We start from the raw sequence: 13,126 nt of genomic DNA on the forward strand, positions 1-13,126 counted from the left end.
TTTGTTTTAATAATTGTTTATTCAGAGTGGACAATTACAACAGTAAATATTAGGATCTCGTACAATCTAAATTGTACATCTTTCACACACACAGTACAAATACATAAATAACTGAAAAAGAATGAAACAATGTTGAGCTAAAATGTACAATGGTTTATACAACTTTACACTTAGTAGTGAACCAAACGTGGCCTCAAAGTGAAGAACTGTTCTATACATAAGTGTTCTGCCAGCTCCACAGGACCACCTTCTTCTGGAGCAGGCAATCATTGTATGGTGGAGGTGACAGAGTATTTACAAAGTACTCTAGATCCATTCATACGGTACATAACTTAAGAATAATTTATTTATTTCAAGTCATGACAGTATTTACAAAAGTGAAGTAATCATGCTGTATATGTACACTAACCCTAACCTAGTTTAATCACACTTTCTTTTAAAACTAAACTTTAGTGAGCAGTGTCTTTCCACGAATTCTCAATACAAAATTCTAGATATATCTTACAAGTTCCATTTTCCAAAACAAAACATAACAATATTGCACGTCTAGTCCAAAAAAACCGGATAAGTACAAGCCTAGTTAGAGTTCGGCGGTTTTCCCGACCGAACTTAAGTAATGACACCACCAATACCGCATCTAACGTCTATTGGCACAGGAATAGCAACCCCGACACATGCGACGTTTCGACCTTGTAGCGACCCGTCTCAGTGCCGTAGGCCGGAGACCGCCCTTAGATCCGATGGGCCCTACGAAGGACCGCAGTCTCCGTTGTAAGAGGCCCAGGGCTAGCTGTAGGGACTCCCGCAAGCGTACAGACCACGCTGCATAGGACCCATGCCTCCCATCCCCATGGCTTGGTGGAATGCGTAGCCTTCGTCCTGGAGGGACGCCAGGTGGAAATCTGGAACAGTAAAGAGGGAGCTTCAGACTGCATCCACAAACTATGGAGATGGAGGTCGAATGTAAGATATATCTACGGAAGAGGTGTGGCTAAGGCTAAGTTCAGACGTGGAACTAACTTAAGCCGTGTTCTGTGCACGAGAGGTGAGGTCGGAACTGTGATAGCTCGACACTAATTTCGTTTCAATTGGAAGATAAACTACTCATTACTCTCTCTCTAAATCTAACTTACAAAATTAGACGATTTATCTAGACATGCAGCTGAAGGTGGTCAATTTTACGAAAGCTATATTCACAGCCAAATTAGCTTCTAAGACTTATTTTCTGTGTCAAATACCATAGCTATTCACAAATACTAGACTAGAAATATGGTTCGATTTTTTTTAATCTCTTGTCTATCTAGGTTAATTTTGAATTACCATTGCGCAAATTTTCTAAAGACTAGAAAGATGGTTTAAATATAGTCTTATTCAGAATTTTATTAAGAATGTTTTTAGTTTCTTGATTTTTTTTGATTTGACTGATAGTTCGGGAGTAAAATGCGATCAACGCTCGGCACGCCTCGTAGGAAAATTTTGGGCCAAAAGTGGTAATTTACGTAGATTAGTGCTCTAAAGTCATTTTTTAAACCCAGAAACAATTTATTTTTATTTTATGTTTTAAGACACAAATTGTGATACAGTACGGTCTTGATTATCTAGTCAAGCTAGATTATCGCCCTGATAATAGAAATGCCTGGTTAATTTTTTTTTTGCCAAGTTTTTCAAAAAATTAATTTTTTGTTTACTGAATAATCAGATTTTTCCAAAATATTCTATTGAAATAGTGCACGTTCAAGCAGCATTTTCGAAGAAATATTTTGTAATGTCAAAAATTCAAAAATTTTATTAGAATATAAACGGACAAAAAGACTAAAATTTAAATATTAAATACAAAATTAGAAAAAAATACAGGCTGTCTCAGAACCGTCGAAGAGCCTGTAACCACATTGACCTGAGACCACAGTGTTGTCATTCTAAAACTAAATTTGCAAAAAAAATATCTAATCATTTTAGATTTAAATTAAAGCAATTTAATGTTGCGCAATTAGGTACAACGTTTTATCAATAAATTTTCAAATTGTATTTGTTAGTTACTTAGCAATATGTATATGCGATTTTTGTCGCGAAAGTTTTGATTGTGATTGGTAAAAATAAAATTTTGTAATTGGAAAATGCTTTAACTTAAAATATAATGACAATGAGCTTAGAATACTTCTTTTGGCAGTTTTACACTCCAAATGCAAGACAGAATCCTTGTTTTTTAAATTGATCATCTGGACTTTGTCGCCATTTACCTTCCGCTTAAGACGACATGTTTGTTTGCTCGTTGACATCATACAGGGTGATAAAAAAAAGGGACCCATGAGTGAAAGTACCATGGCCTTTTCTGTTAATAATCTAAACTTATTCTTTTTCACAAAATGGATTTTTTTTCACAGGAAGTAATTGGTAATGGCTGACATATTTAAATACAATTTTACATTCGGCAGTAATTAAGCAACTAATATTAACAGCTTCACTATGTTGCGACGTTGAAAAATTTTCTACAAAGCCAAGAAATTGTACTCTTAAAAGTTTAAGAAAATTGATTTAAAACATTTTTTTCCATTTTTTCATTCAGAATCGCGACGTGAGCGTTATAAGGTTCTAAGTGATTTTTATGAAAATTTAAAATGTTTGTTTTACGATTTTTTTAAACATTTTCAATCAAGTAAAAAATCGAAGTTTAATATTTTAACAAGCCAAAATGATTTTAATATATTCTATCATTTTTTTAAATAAATACCCAATAAATTAAAGAGATATGACTGATAAACTGTGAAAAATCTCCAACAATCTAAGGACCAGTTTCATAATCATCGCTTAAAGGCGGCTTTAACTAAAGGTCCTTTAAAATATTGTTATAACAATCTTAAATTTAAAGGGATTATGAAACTGGCCCTTATTGTTATAAAATTTTTAACTAAATTGATTCTGATCGTTGAAAAAAGAAAGTTAGAAAAGCATAAATTTCGTTTTCAATTTTAGGCTCGGGAAAGAATTAGCTTCAACATGACAGGTAGCTTTTTTTCATCACTCTGTATAAGTGTAATACGATACAATTTGTCTGCAGTCAAGTATGTCAACTAAAGATGGTATAAATTTCATTTTTATTAAACACTTTCTTCTAGAATCTAGATAATCCGCGGATAATTGAGGTCCTACTGTAATCACATTATTACAGACACATGCATACAAACACAGCCCTAATAATTTGCGACTGAGGTGTAAAATGCAGTCGGCATTCACTCGATAATTGTAAGATTCTATTATCTTCGAAATAATAATTCTATTTATTTCATAGCTAGTAAAATTCATTACCATTTTACACTCCATAAAATTAATAGAAAGCTAACCGAGAGTTTACGATTGATTAATCTTTGTATAATAAGTTGTATAATTTAAAGTCGTGTAGAAATAAAATTGTTATGAAGTTTAAGACGAAAATATATCCACGTTCCGCCTTCACCTCGAAAGCAAGTAATTTTTACAATGTCCCTGTGTAATTCCGAATTTGTTTTTTCGACTAACATAAGAAGAACTAAAGCAACTAAAAATAAATAAAAAAATACCTATAAAATGGAATCACATAAACATCCTAAGTAGCGAGATGGGCAAATTGGCTAGGATGCAAGTCAAATTGATAAGGGTGTCCGTAAGGAGACATGTGATAAGGAACGATATTCATACTGGCCATCTTATGTTCTTTTTTCCACTTCATTCTTCGATTTTGGAACCAAATTTTTATTTGTCTTTCGGTGAGGCATAAGGCATGTGCTATTTCTATCCTTCTTCTCCTCGTCAGGTACCGATTGAAGTGGAATTCTTTTTCTAATTCTAAAGTTTGATAGCGTGTGTATGACGTTCTTTGTCTTTTCGTTTCTCCATTCGCATTCACAGTACCTGAAAACACAAAATTATGAATAGCTGCATAAATCGTACCTGAAAATGTATTTATGTTAGCTTGCCAAGAACATAAATTTTGCGACAACTCGTTATTTTGATTGGATTCAAGACCACACAATTAGATTTTTCACTGGTAATTACGATAAAGTTGACCTTTACGTAACCGAGTTCAACAAAGAAGTCTTGTGCCAGATCTATCGAAAAAAGCCTGACACAGCTGCAATTAAACGCAATAAACCAAAATCCACTGTTCTAAAGTTTATTTTAAGGCCGATATTAATAAAACTTGGGCTTCGTCTGCTCAGGGGTTAATCCCACCGTTTCACATAAAATAATTTAATTTAGAATATTATATTTAGACTGGAAAAATGCGAGCGGACAATGCTGATTGAAAGTGCTAAGTGAACACAGTTCTTCCCTTGGTTGCTTGTTAACCTTTTATGTCTGATTGCATAAACAACATTACTGTGAATTGATGCCTCGTTTAGCTGATGATGAACATGTTTATTTAAAATGCTTCTGTGTCCACACAATATTTTGTCACGGGTTCATCTCATTAAACTAAATCAAATATTTTATTTTAATTTTACGACCTCTAACTGCAGTTTTACAGGAACCAGAATTACGTAAAATTTTTATCGCAAATGATTTCATGTTCTATTTAAGGCACCAGGAAGTTCCGAGATAACAGAGGGATCAGAGGTTCCTAAAGTTTTCCTATCCCTCGTTTATCTATTTTTTGTGTGAAAATTTCTAAGACTTTTGTCCACACTTTGCAATTATGGCTCAGTTGCACGAAGCGATTAAACGGCGCCGTCTAAAAATCGACGTAAAATCGCGTAATTGTGTGTCTAATCCAGCAAATGCGCTTGTAATTTGCGTTTCATGCAATGCAGGCATTACAACAGTGGGTATAATCTGGTCCCGAAATCGTCGCAAGAAATTACACTTTAACAAACGCTCTAGTGCGGTTATGGCTTTGACTTTTTAAATCGTTTACAGCCAGCTTACCGCAAACCCCCATAAACATAATAACGCTCAAATGGTTGAGTTTCATCTAATAAATATTTTTTCCCAGCTGGTCAGTCGTACAAATCAACTCCTTACAGGTCTACATTTTGAGGTGATTTTGTTACTCGACTGACCCAAACTTATTCAAATTGATGACAAACGCAATTATATTAATTGGGGATACTAAAGAAAAAAATACGTATATTGGAACATTTGGAAATTTGTGGAGTTTATAAGTCTTGACTGTCTTATTAATAGCACCAATTTAGAATAATTTAAACCCAAAAGAAGTATATTTAGAAATTTTTATTTGGGCAACTGAAAATGTCAATTTTTTCAACACTGTAATTTCGTTATTTCTACTGCGAGAGGAACGAAATTTATGCATGTTGTTTCTTTTGTTTGGTTTAGTAATCACTAATTTGCAAAAATTTAGATCAAAAAATCAAATTTTTACAAATTTTTATTTTAAGACCAAAAAATGCCACCAATTTTTTTAAATCCTGTAATTTCTTTATCTTTTATGCGATTTCAACGAAATTTGTGGAGATTATCACTTTCGACTGGCTTATTAAGTGCGTCGATTTGGAAAAATTTAGACCGAACAAGAGAATTTTTAGAAATTTTGATTTCGAGGAGCAAAGAAAAATGTTTGTTTTTTAACCAAAAAAAAATGACCAAAAATTTTGAACGACCTGTTCTTCATTTTTAATGCCACTGTAACCAAGTTTGTAAAGTTTATAAGTCTTAAATGTCTTATTAAGAGTTTTAGAAAAATTTAGACCATAAAATTCGAATATTTAGAAATTTTTATTTGGACAACAGTGAAAATGTCAATATTTTCAACACTGTAATTTTGTTATTTCTAGTGCGAGAGGAACGAAATTTATGCATGTTGTTTCTTTTGTTTGTTTTAGTAATATCACGAATTTGCAAAAATTTTGATTAAAAAGTCGAATTTTTAAAAAATTTCGTTTTAAGACCATAAAAATGCCACCAATTTTTTAAGATCCTGCAACTACTTTATTTGTTATGTGATTTTAACGAAATTTGTGAAGATTATCACTCTTGACTGTCTTATTTACATTGCCGATTTACAAAAATTTAGAGCGAAAAGGAGAATTTGTAGAATTTTTATTTCGAGTAGCTAAAAAAAATTACAAAAAAAACTTGAACGCGGTTTAATTTCCACATTTTTGGTGTCACAAGAACGAAATTTGTGGGAGTTATTTTTAAGGTTAAATAGTCCATAAAAGTTGTTGAATTTGGGTTAATTTTAACATATCTTTGTTAGCCATTATTTCTAATAACGGTATTATCTTTATTTTTGTAAAAACATTGTTAATTTTTTTTGAAAGTTTCTATTATTAAGTGGGACTTAGAAGCATAAAAATTCGCTTTTAAATTGCATATTTGAAAAGAGATTGAGAATATTTATTACGGTTCATTTCAAGCCAGATGAGACCCAACCACTTGAGGGTTATTATGATTATGGCTATAAACGGTTTAAAAAGTCAAAGCCATAACCGCACTAGAGCGTTTGATAAACTGTAGTTGTGTTATCTAAGAAGCAATAAATAATTCGGATGCAATTTTGTGTTTTATTTCTGGCCCACCGAGCCATTAGGAATACCAGAGATAGTTTTCGAATATTTCCACAACAATAATTCGGCGTGTCAGGTCGTCCTGAACGAAATTTATGGTCGCTTGTCGCATAATTAGAAATTGATTAATTTTTATGTTTAGCGAAACAGCTTATAAAAGTAAACGGGTCGGCTGACATGGAAACAAGCTCTCCGCAAAGTCAGGTATTAGAAAACGCTTTTTATAAGCGACTTTTCAAGAGTGTAAAGCATAGGCTGCCTATCGTATCCAGTTATTTATAATCTGGAATATTTAACTACAACTGTTTGTAATTTACGAGGTCACACCAAGATTTATGGCACTGGATTCTTATACGTTTCGGATTAAAACAGTCTTGAATTTTTAAATATCCAAACAACAGGTATGTGAATAAATTATCGCCGCTTCTGGTAGCGTTTACTTTAAAATAAAATTATGCATACTTATGCTTTATTGGGAGACCAGACTACGATCTCTATCTATGCTAATTTGTCCTCCGACAAAGCTCCTCTAACACTTTAACATTAATAATAGCTTAATTTCGAAATTTATAGAATGTTTTTCTCTAACTTTTCACTTAACTTGTACGCAAATTTGCGTGCGACCATCACATCTATCATCTACTTATATCTCTAAACTAAATGAATAATGAGCAATTTTTATAGTGTCCTACTCGTGACAACTTAAAATATAAGCTCAGTGATTTATTTAATAAGTCAGAGATTTATTATTTGTTAGTTCAAACGGTTATTTAATAACCAACTATTTGAATTTTAAATGTAATTATTATATCACATTCAAATTTAATGCTGGTGAAATCTGTGAAAGTGTTTTGCATTTGGATAAACATCAACATGCGAAGTTTTTTTGTTAATATAATGCTTCACATTATCATTATTTGTCACAACACGACACGGAAACAACAATAAAGTTAATTGAAGATAAATTTTATGAAAAAAATTACTCCCATTTAATTGCTGTTTGAATATTTCAGCGAAAAAATTTGTAGATTATGTCTGAAATCTCATCGAATTTTGACTCTCAAATTGTACAAGATATATGTGATTTTAGTAAATTTAATATTTTTTATTTCAATTTGTTAATGTCCTCTTTAAAATCCATATTTTTTTATTATTAAGTAAATATTTTTTATTACATAGTTCCAAAAAAAAGAAAATTTGTACAATTTATTTTGTCCGCTGTATAATTTTGTCATTTGACACAGTTAATAGAAAACATAAAAATAGTTATCCTCATATTTCGTAACCGTGAGCTAACATTGGAAGAATGGCAAGTTTACAGAAAATTATGAAGTTTTTGGTTGCTCATAAAAATAAAATTCTTAAAATCTACATTTTGCTCTATAATTTTGCAATTGAACAAAGTTTTTAGGTAACTCAAAATATCATTACTGTGCCGCTAAAATTAAAAGAATAACTATTATAAAAGATATGGAAATTTATTATTAGTTCTGAAAACAAAAATTTCTAAACTCAGTAATTATGTTATTTTTGACGCGAAAACAATAAAATTTTAGGGAATTATTTTTTTGGACATGAATGAGGAATATAAATTTTAGAAATTTTTGTTTCTAGGACCACCAACAATTTTATAACTATTTCTATTGAATTCTGTAATTGTTTAACTGTGTCGTTAAAATTATCAAAATTACAATTTACTCCCAAACACCAAATTTTGTCAAAAAATGCTGACGCGCGTTTCGATAGCAATGTATGATCATCAGAGGAATAAATTGTGATTTTGATAATTTTTGTCAACACCAAGAATTGATCCAATAAATTTTCGCTAAAATTAAGAAAATGGCAAATTTTTATAAAAGATAATAATTTTTTTGTCCTGAAAACATTTTTTTTAATCTGTATATTTTGCTCTATAATTTTGTAAATTAGTAAAATTATTATTAGGCTCAAAAATAGTAACCAAAATTTTATTACTGTGCTTCTAAAATTAAAAAATGTAAAAGATATTGTTAGTCTTGAAAACAAAAATTTTCAATACGTGTCCATTTTGCTCTATAATTTTGTATTTGGGTACAGTTATTAAGTAACTCAAAGTAAGTAACTTCGCAAAGTTTCATTACTGTGCCACTAAAATTAAAAGAATGGCAAATTTTTCTAAACGATATTGAAACTTTTTGTTACCCTTGAAAACAATAAATTTCTAAAATTATTGTATTCTGCTCTACAATTTTACAATTCGACAAAGTTATTAAGTAACTCAAAACTAGTAAATTCCCAAAATTTCTTTACTGTGCCGCTAAAATTAAAAGACTGACATATGTGTATAAATGATATAGAAATTTTTTGTTCGTCCTGAAAACAAATATTTTTAAAATCTGTCTATTCTGCTGTATAATTCTCTAATTAAACAAAGTTATTCAGTAACTCGAAAATAGTAACCTTTCAAAATTTCGTTACTGTACTATTAAAATTAAAAGAAGAGCAAATTTTTTTAATGGATTTTGACAATTTAGTTTATTATAGTTCAGATACAAATATTTCTAAAATCTTTCTGTTTTGCTATATAATTCTGTAATTGGGCCAAGTTATTAAGTAATTCAAAAGTAATAACTTTCCAAAATTTCATTACTTTGCCGCTAAAATCAATGAAATGGCGTCACATATTTTAAAAAAGTACTGAATTTTTTAGATATACCTGTAAACAAAACTTTCTAAAATCTGTCTATGCTGCTCTATGATTTTGTAATTGAACAAATTTATTAAGTAACTCAAAGATAGTAACTTTTAAAAATTCCATTACTGTGCTGCTAAAATTAACAGAATAACAATTTTTTATAAAGGATATTAAGATATTTTGTTAGTTCTGAAAACAAAAATTGCTAAAATCTGTATATTTTGTTCAATAATTTTATGATTGGACAAAGTTATTAAGTTACTTAAAAATTGTAAGTTTCAAAAATTTCATTACTGTGCTGCCAAAACTAAATACTTATACAGTGTCCAGCAACACTTGTGTCCATCCCTAAAATCGTCTTTAACTTTAATGATAAAATTTTAGAAATTTGCATAAACGTTTATAGTTGACAAAGCTAGAAGCTGACGCAAAAATTTGTTTTTTATCACGGTTTGGTTGGCGTCGCGACGCCTAAGAAGTATAATTTTTAGCGATTTTTGAGTTTTTGCGGAAATATTCGCATTTTCAATTTTTTTTCAACATAACTGTGATACAAATATCTGAGTTTTTATTTTAAATCCAATGCAAATTGAATTGAATCTAAAATGACAACTGAATTTTTTTTAACACATTTATATTGAAAAAAAAATTAATTAAGGATTGATATCACAAACCCTCACAATTAACTAAAAATTACATTTTTAAGACGACGCGACGCCAAAACTTTCAGTGATCAAAATCAAATTTTTGCCTCAGCTTCTAAAGCTTTGTCAACTATGAGCGTATGCAAATTTCTGAAATTTTATCTCGAAAATTAAAGACGATTTTGGAGGTGGACGGACACAAGTGTTGCCCTGCCCTGTATAAAGGTATTGAAATTTTTTGTTAGTCTGGAAAACAAAGATTTCTAAAATATGTTTACTTTGCTCTATAATTTTGTAAATGAGCAACGTTATTAAGTATTTTACTATTGGATGAATAAAACTAGCAGAATAATAAATTTTAATTAAAAACATAGTACCTACCTATTGAGATAAAAATTTCGAAAATTGACGCATTTATTTCAGAATGCTGAAAACCGAATAATTTAAGATAAATAAAAGATATGAGTTTTGGACCTGGACGAAAAGATATTAAATGTGAAGAAAATAAAAACAAATTTAAAATTAAAAATTTTCTGGAGCAATGGACGGTTAACAATCTTCCAGGAATTTTGTAAATAAAAATCTTCATCCAGAATTTGGTTTACTTTTATTCTTCGTTATATAATTTTATAGCCTATAGCCTGACTTTTTCCAGACTGACAGTCTCCATTTCCACCGCAAACCAATAAATAATTTTTCACCCACACTAACCCTTCGTCGGCAAAAGCCAACAGCTCCTGCAGCGACGTCTTCGCTTATAATTTATCGAGTACGTTTAGTATTTATACATGTGTTACAAATGCCTTCATAATTCATAGTTAACAGGTGAACGGCAAAAATTGGGTCAAAGCAAAAATCTCCCGTTTTTAATTAAAGCGTCGTATTAATAGTCGATGTAAGTGACCACATCGAATTGAATCAACACAAAAGGTGATCAAAGTGGAGAAACGAACAATGCATATAGAAAATTATATGGCTGTCAAGACGTCTGCACTTACACGACACAATTTTGCGCTGTTGATTTTAATTCGATATGATCATTGTTATTGTTGGTGGTAAAATGAAAATTTTAAAGTTAGTTTTATTAGACACCTACTTGTGGATTTAGAGCAGAAAATCAGAGATGTAGAGAGCTGAGCTCGTCCTACGCCACTTACGGGAATTTTAGAGGTGTGGGAGGAGATAAATGGATAAGTGAAGCTCATAGATGATAACTCGAGAATAAATCAATGGGAGGATGCGGATTATTACTTTTTTCATACACATTTTAGCCGCGACTACTACACTAATGAATAGAGCCAAACTTTACGACCTGTTGACGGCAGTTGCTCAATAAACAACAACAAATAGATAATAAAACAGTCTTCAAGTTTATCATAAATTCACCTTAGTTTAATTATGCCCCGTTAATTTGTTTAATTAATGCGAATTTCGGCGCCGGGGACAAATTCAGTAAAAATGAGTGATGGTGATCAATATTCATGAATACATGAATAATAAATTTAAAAAAATAATTTAATTAGTATAATTAATCAAATTAGAGAATTCGCGTGACGAAGCTCGCCGTGTTTACCTATCATTCGAATTTTTTAATACGTTTTAAAAGTAACCAAAACTTGAAATTAAATTGAATTGTTATTGTTTTGATTACCTTCCGTCGCACAGTAATTACAAAATAATTGAAAACAATTTCCATTCGGCTCCACGCATTATTGTTTTCTTAAAATGACGTCGAGCAATATTGTAAAATTAAAAATAAGATTGGGATCCTCATAATTGCGGGACAAATCAATTATTACTTAATAATTACACCGCAAAGTCAATTAAGTTTTTCCACCAACAAATCTTTTGAAAATGTGATTTAAAGTGTTTGTTTCAGCACGCACTGGTGACATTAAAATGGCGTTTTGCTATTACAAGTGATGGCGATTACTGGCCTAACTCGAAATAAATGTCCATGGAAAAAATCTGGATTAGGAGACCAATAAAAAGAACATAATTTTGTCACATGTTTTATAGCGGCTTGTACTGTATTTTCGGTCGCTGTCACTTTTGAAATAGACCAACATTTGTGGACGCTGTAAATTCTGGTATTCAAAAAGTGAGGATTTCGTCGATGGGAAAGGATTGTTGACATTTGTGATTAAGCTGAATTTTAAGCGTCTCACGAGGATATTATTAATTTCACGGATGTGGAGCCGTTTAATTTAGAATTTTTGCTCAGGAATAAGAAAGTTCAATTGATCCACGTTGAGTTCTAGGTAAACATAAAACAGCACTTAAGAAAAGTCAGCGAAAATGAGCATGAAATTAGCGAAATTGTACTTTGTTTTAGCCGTTATATTAATCTAATTTTAGCGTGTTTTAAAACGGTTTTATATATATTTTCTCTTGTTTTGATTCGGTATGTTGTAGTTATTGCACGGGGAGTGCTTTGAACACAATAGGCAATCGATCAAAACTAAGGAACCACCCAAGGTTTCCAGAGCGGCACTAACAAAATAAAATATTCAAATAATATTTCAATCATTTTCTACGTCAAATAAAAATTTGTTTAAGTTTGCCCTAAAATTAGGGCAAATTTTCGAAAAAAGCTTAATGGATTTCTAAAAATTTGTAATTACAGTTCACCAAACGATCTAGTGCGGTTATGGCTTTGACTTTTAAATCGTTTACTGCCACTTTACAGCAAACCCACATAAGTATAAACATCCTCAAGTGGTTGGGTTTTATACGCATTAAAATGAAGCGCTAGGCTAGACATATTTTGGGGAATTCCATTGTTTCGATTTGTAAGACTGACCAGCTGGGTAAAAATATTTACTGCTGTTCAGACCCAACCACTTGAGGATGATTATGTTTATGAGGGTTTACGGTAAGATGGCTGAAAACGATTTAAACAGTCAAAGCCATAACCGCACTAGATCGTTTGGTAAACTGTAGATATGTTATTAAAAATTTTCACAACTTTATTACTTTGGACACTCTTTCTAACTGTGGTAAGTAAAATTGAGTGTTTTAGAACGATAAAGACTAATTTTAGAAATTTCGATTTTTGAAACCAATTAAAATTTGCCATTTTTTTTTAAATTTTGTAATTTTTGTATTTTTAATCCAAATGCAACAACATTTTCCGAACACATTATTTTTAGCATATATTTTAAATGCTCTTAAGACGCTTTTGAACTGAGCCAAAGTTGAATATTTTAGAACAAGGGAGACAAATTTTAGACACTTTTATTTTTAAGGCACCCCAAAATTTGACATTTTTTTATTATATTTTGTAATTCTCGTATTTTTAATGC

At 30.9% G+C, this 13,126-nt stretch overlaps 1 protein-coding gene across 2 annotated transcripts in view; it reads right to left on the reverse strand.

Moving 5' to 3' along the window:
- LOC148173646 (uncharacterized) overlaps positions 1-13,126 on the reverse strand; it is a 31,656-nt gene continuing 18,530 nt past the window's right edge. The window contains exons 2-3 of one of the 2 annotated variants that reach the window (XM_088038985.1): positions 3,673-3,885; positions 1-902 (exon numbers count right to left, since the gene is read on the reverse strand). In XM_088038985.1, coding sequence (XP_087895111.1) covers positions 787-902; positions 3,673-3,885 — 329 coding nt within the window. In that variant the 3' untranslated portion in view covers positions 1-786. Of the gene's footprint in view, positions 903-3,554; positions 3,886-13,126 lie in introns of both variants that reach the window. The other variant, XM_088038986.1, reaches the window with a different exon arrangement.

This window comes from Gnatocerus cornutus, chromosome 6, assembly GCF_029298725.1.
Source record: "Gnatocerus cornutus isolate USDA-ARS CGAHR chromosome 6, icGnaCorn1.1, whole genome shotgun sequence".
In the NCBI taxonomy this organism is placed as follows: Eukaryota; Metazoa; Arthropoda; class Insecta; order Coleoptera; family Tenebrionidae; genus Gnatocerus; species Gnatocerus cornutus.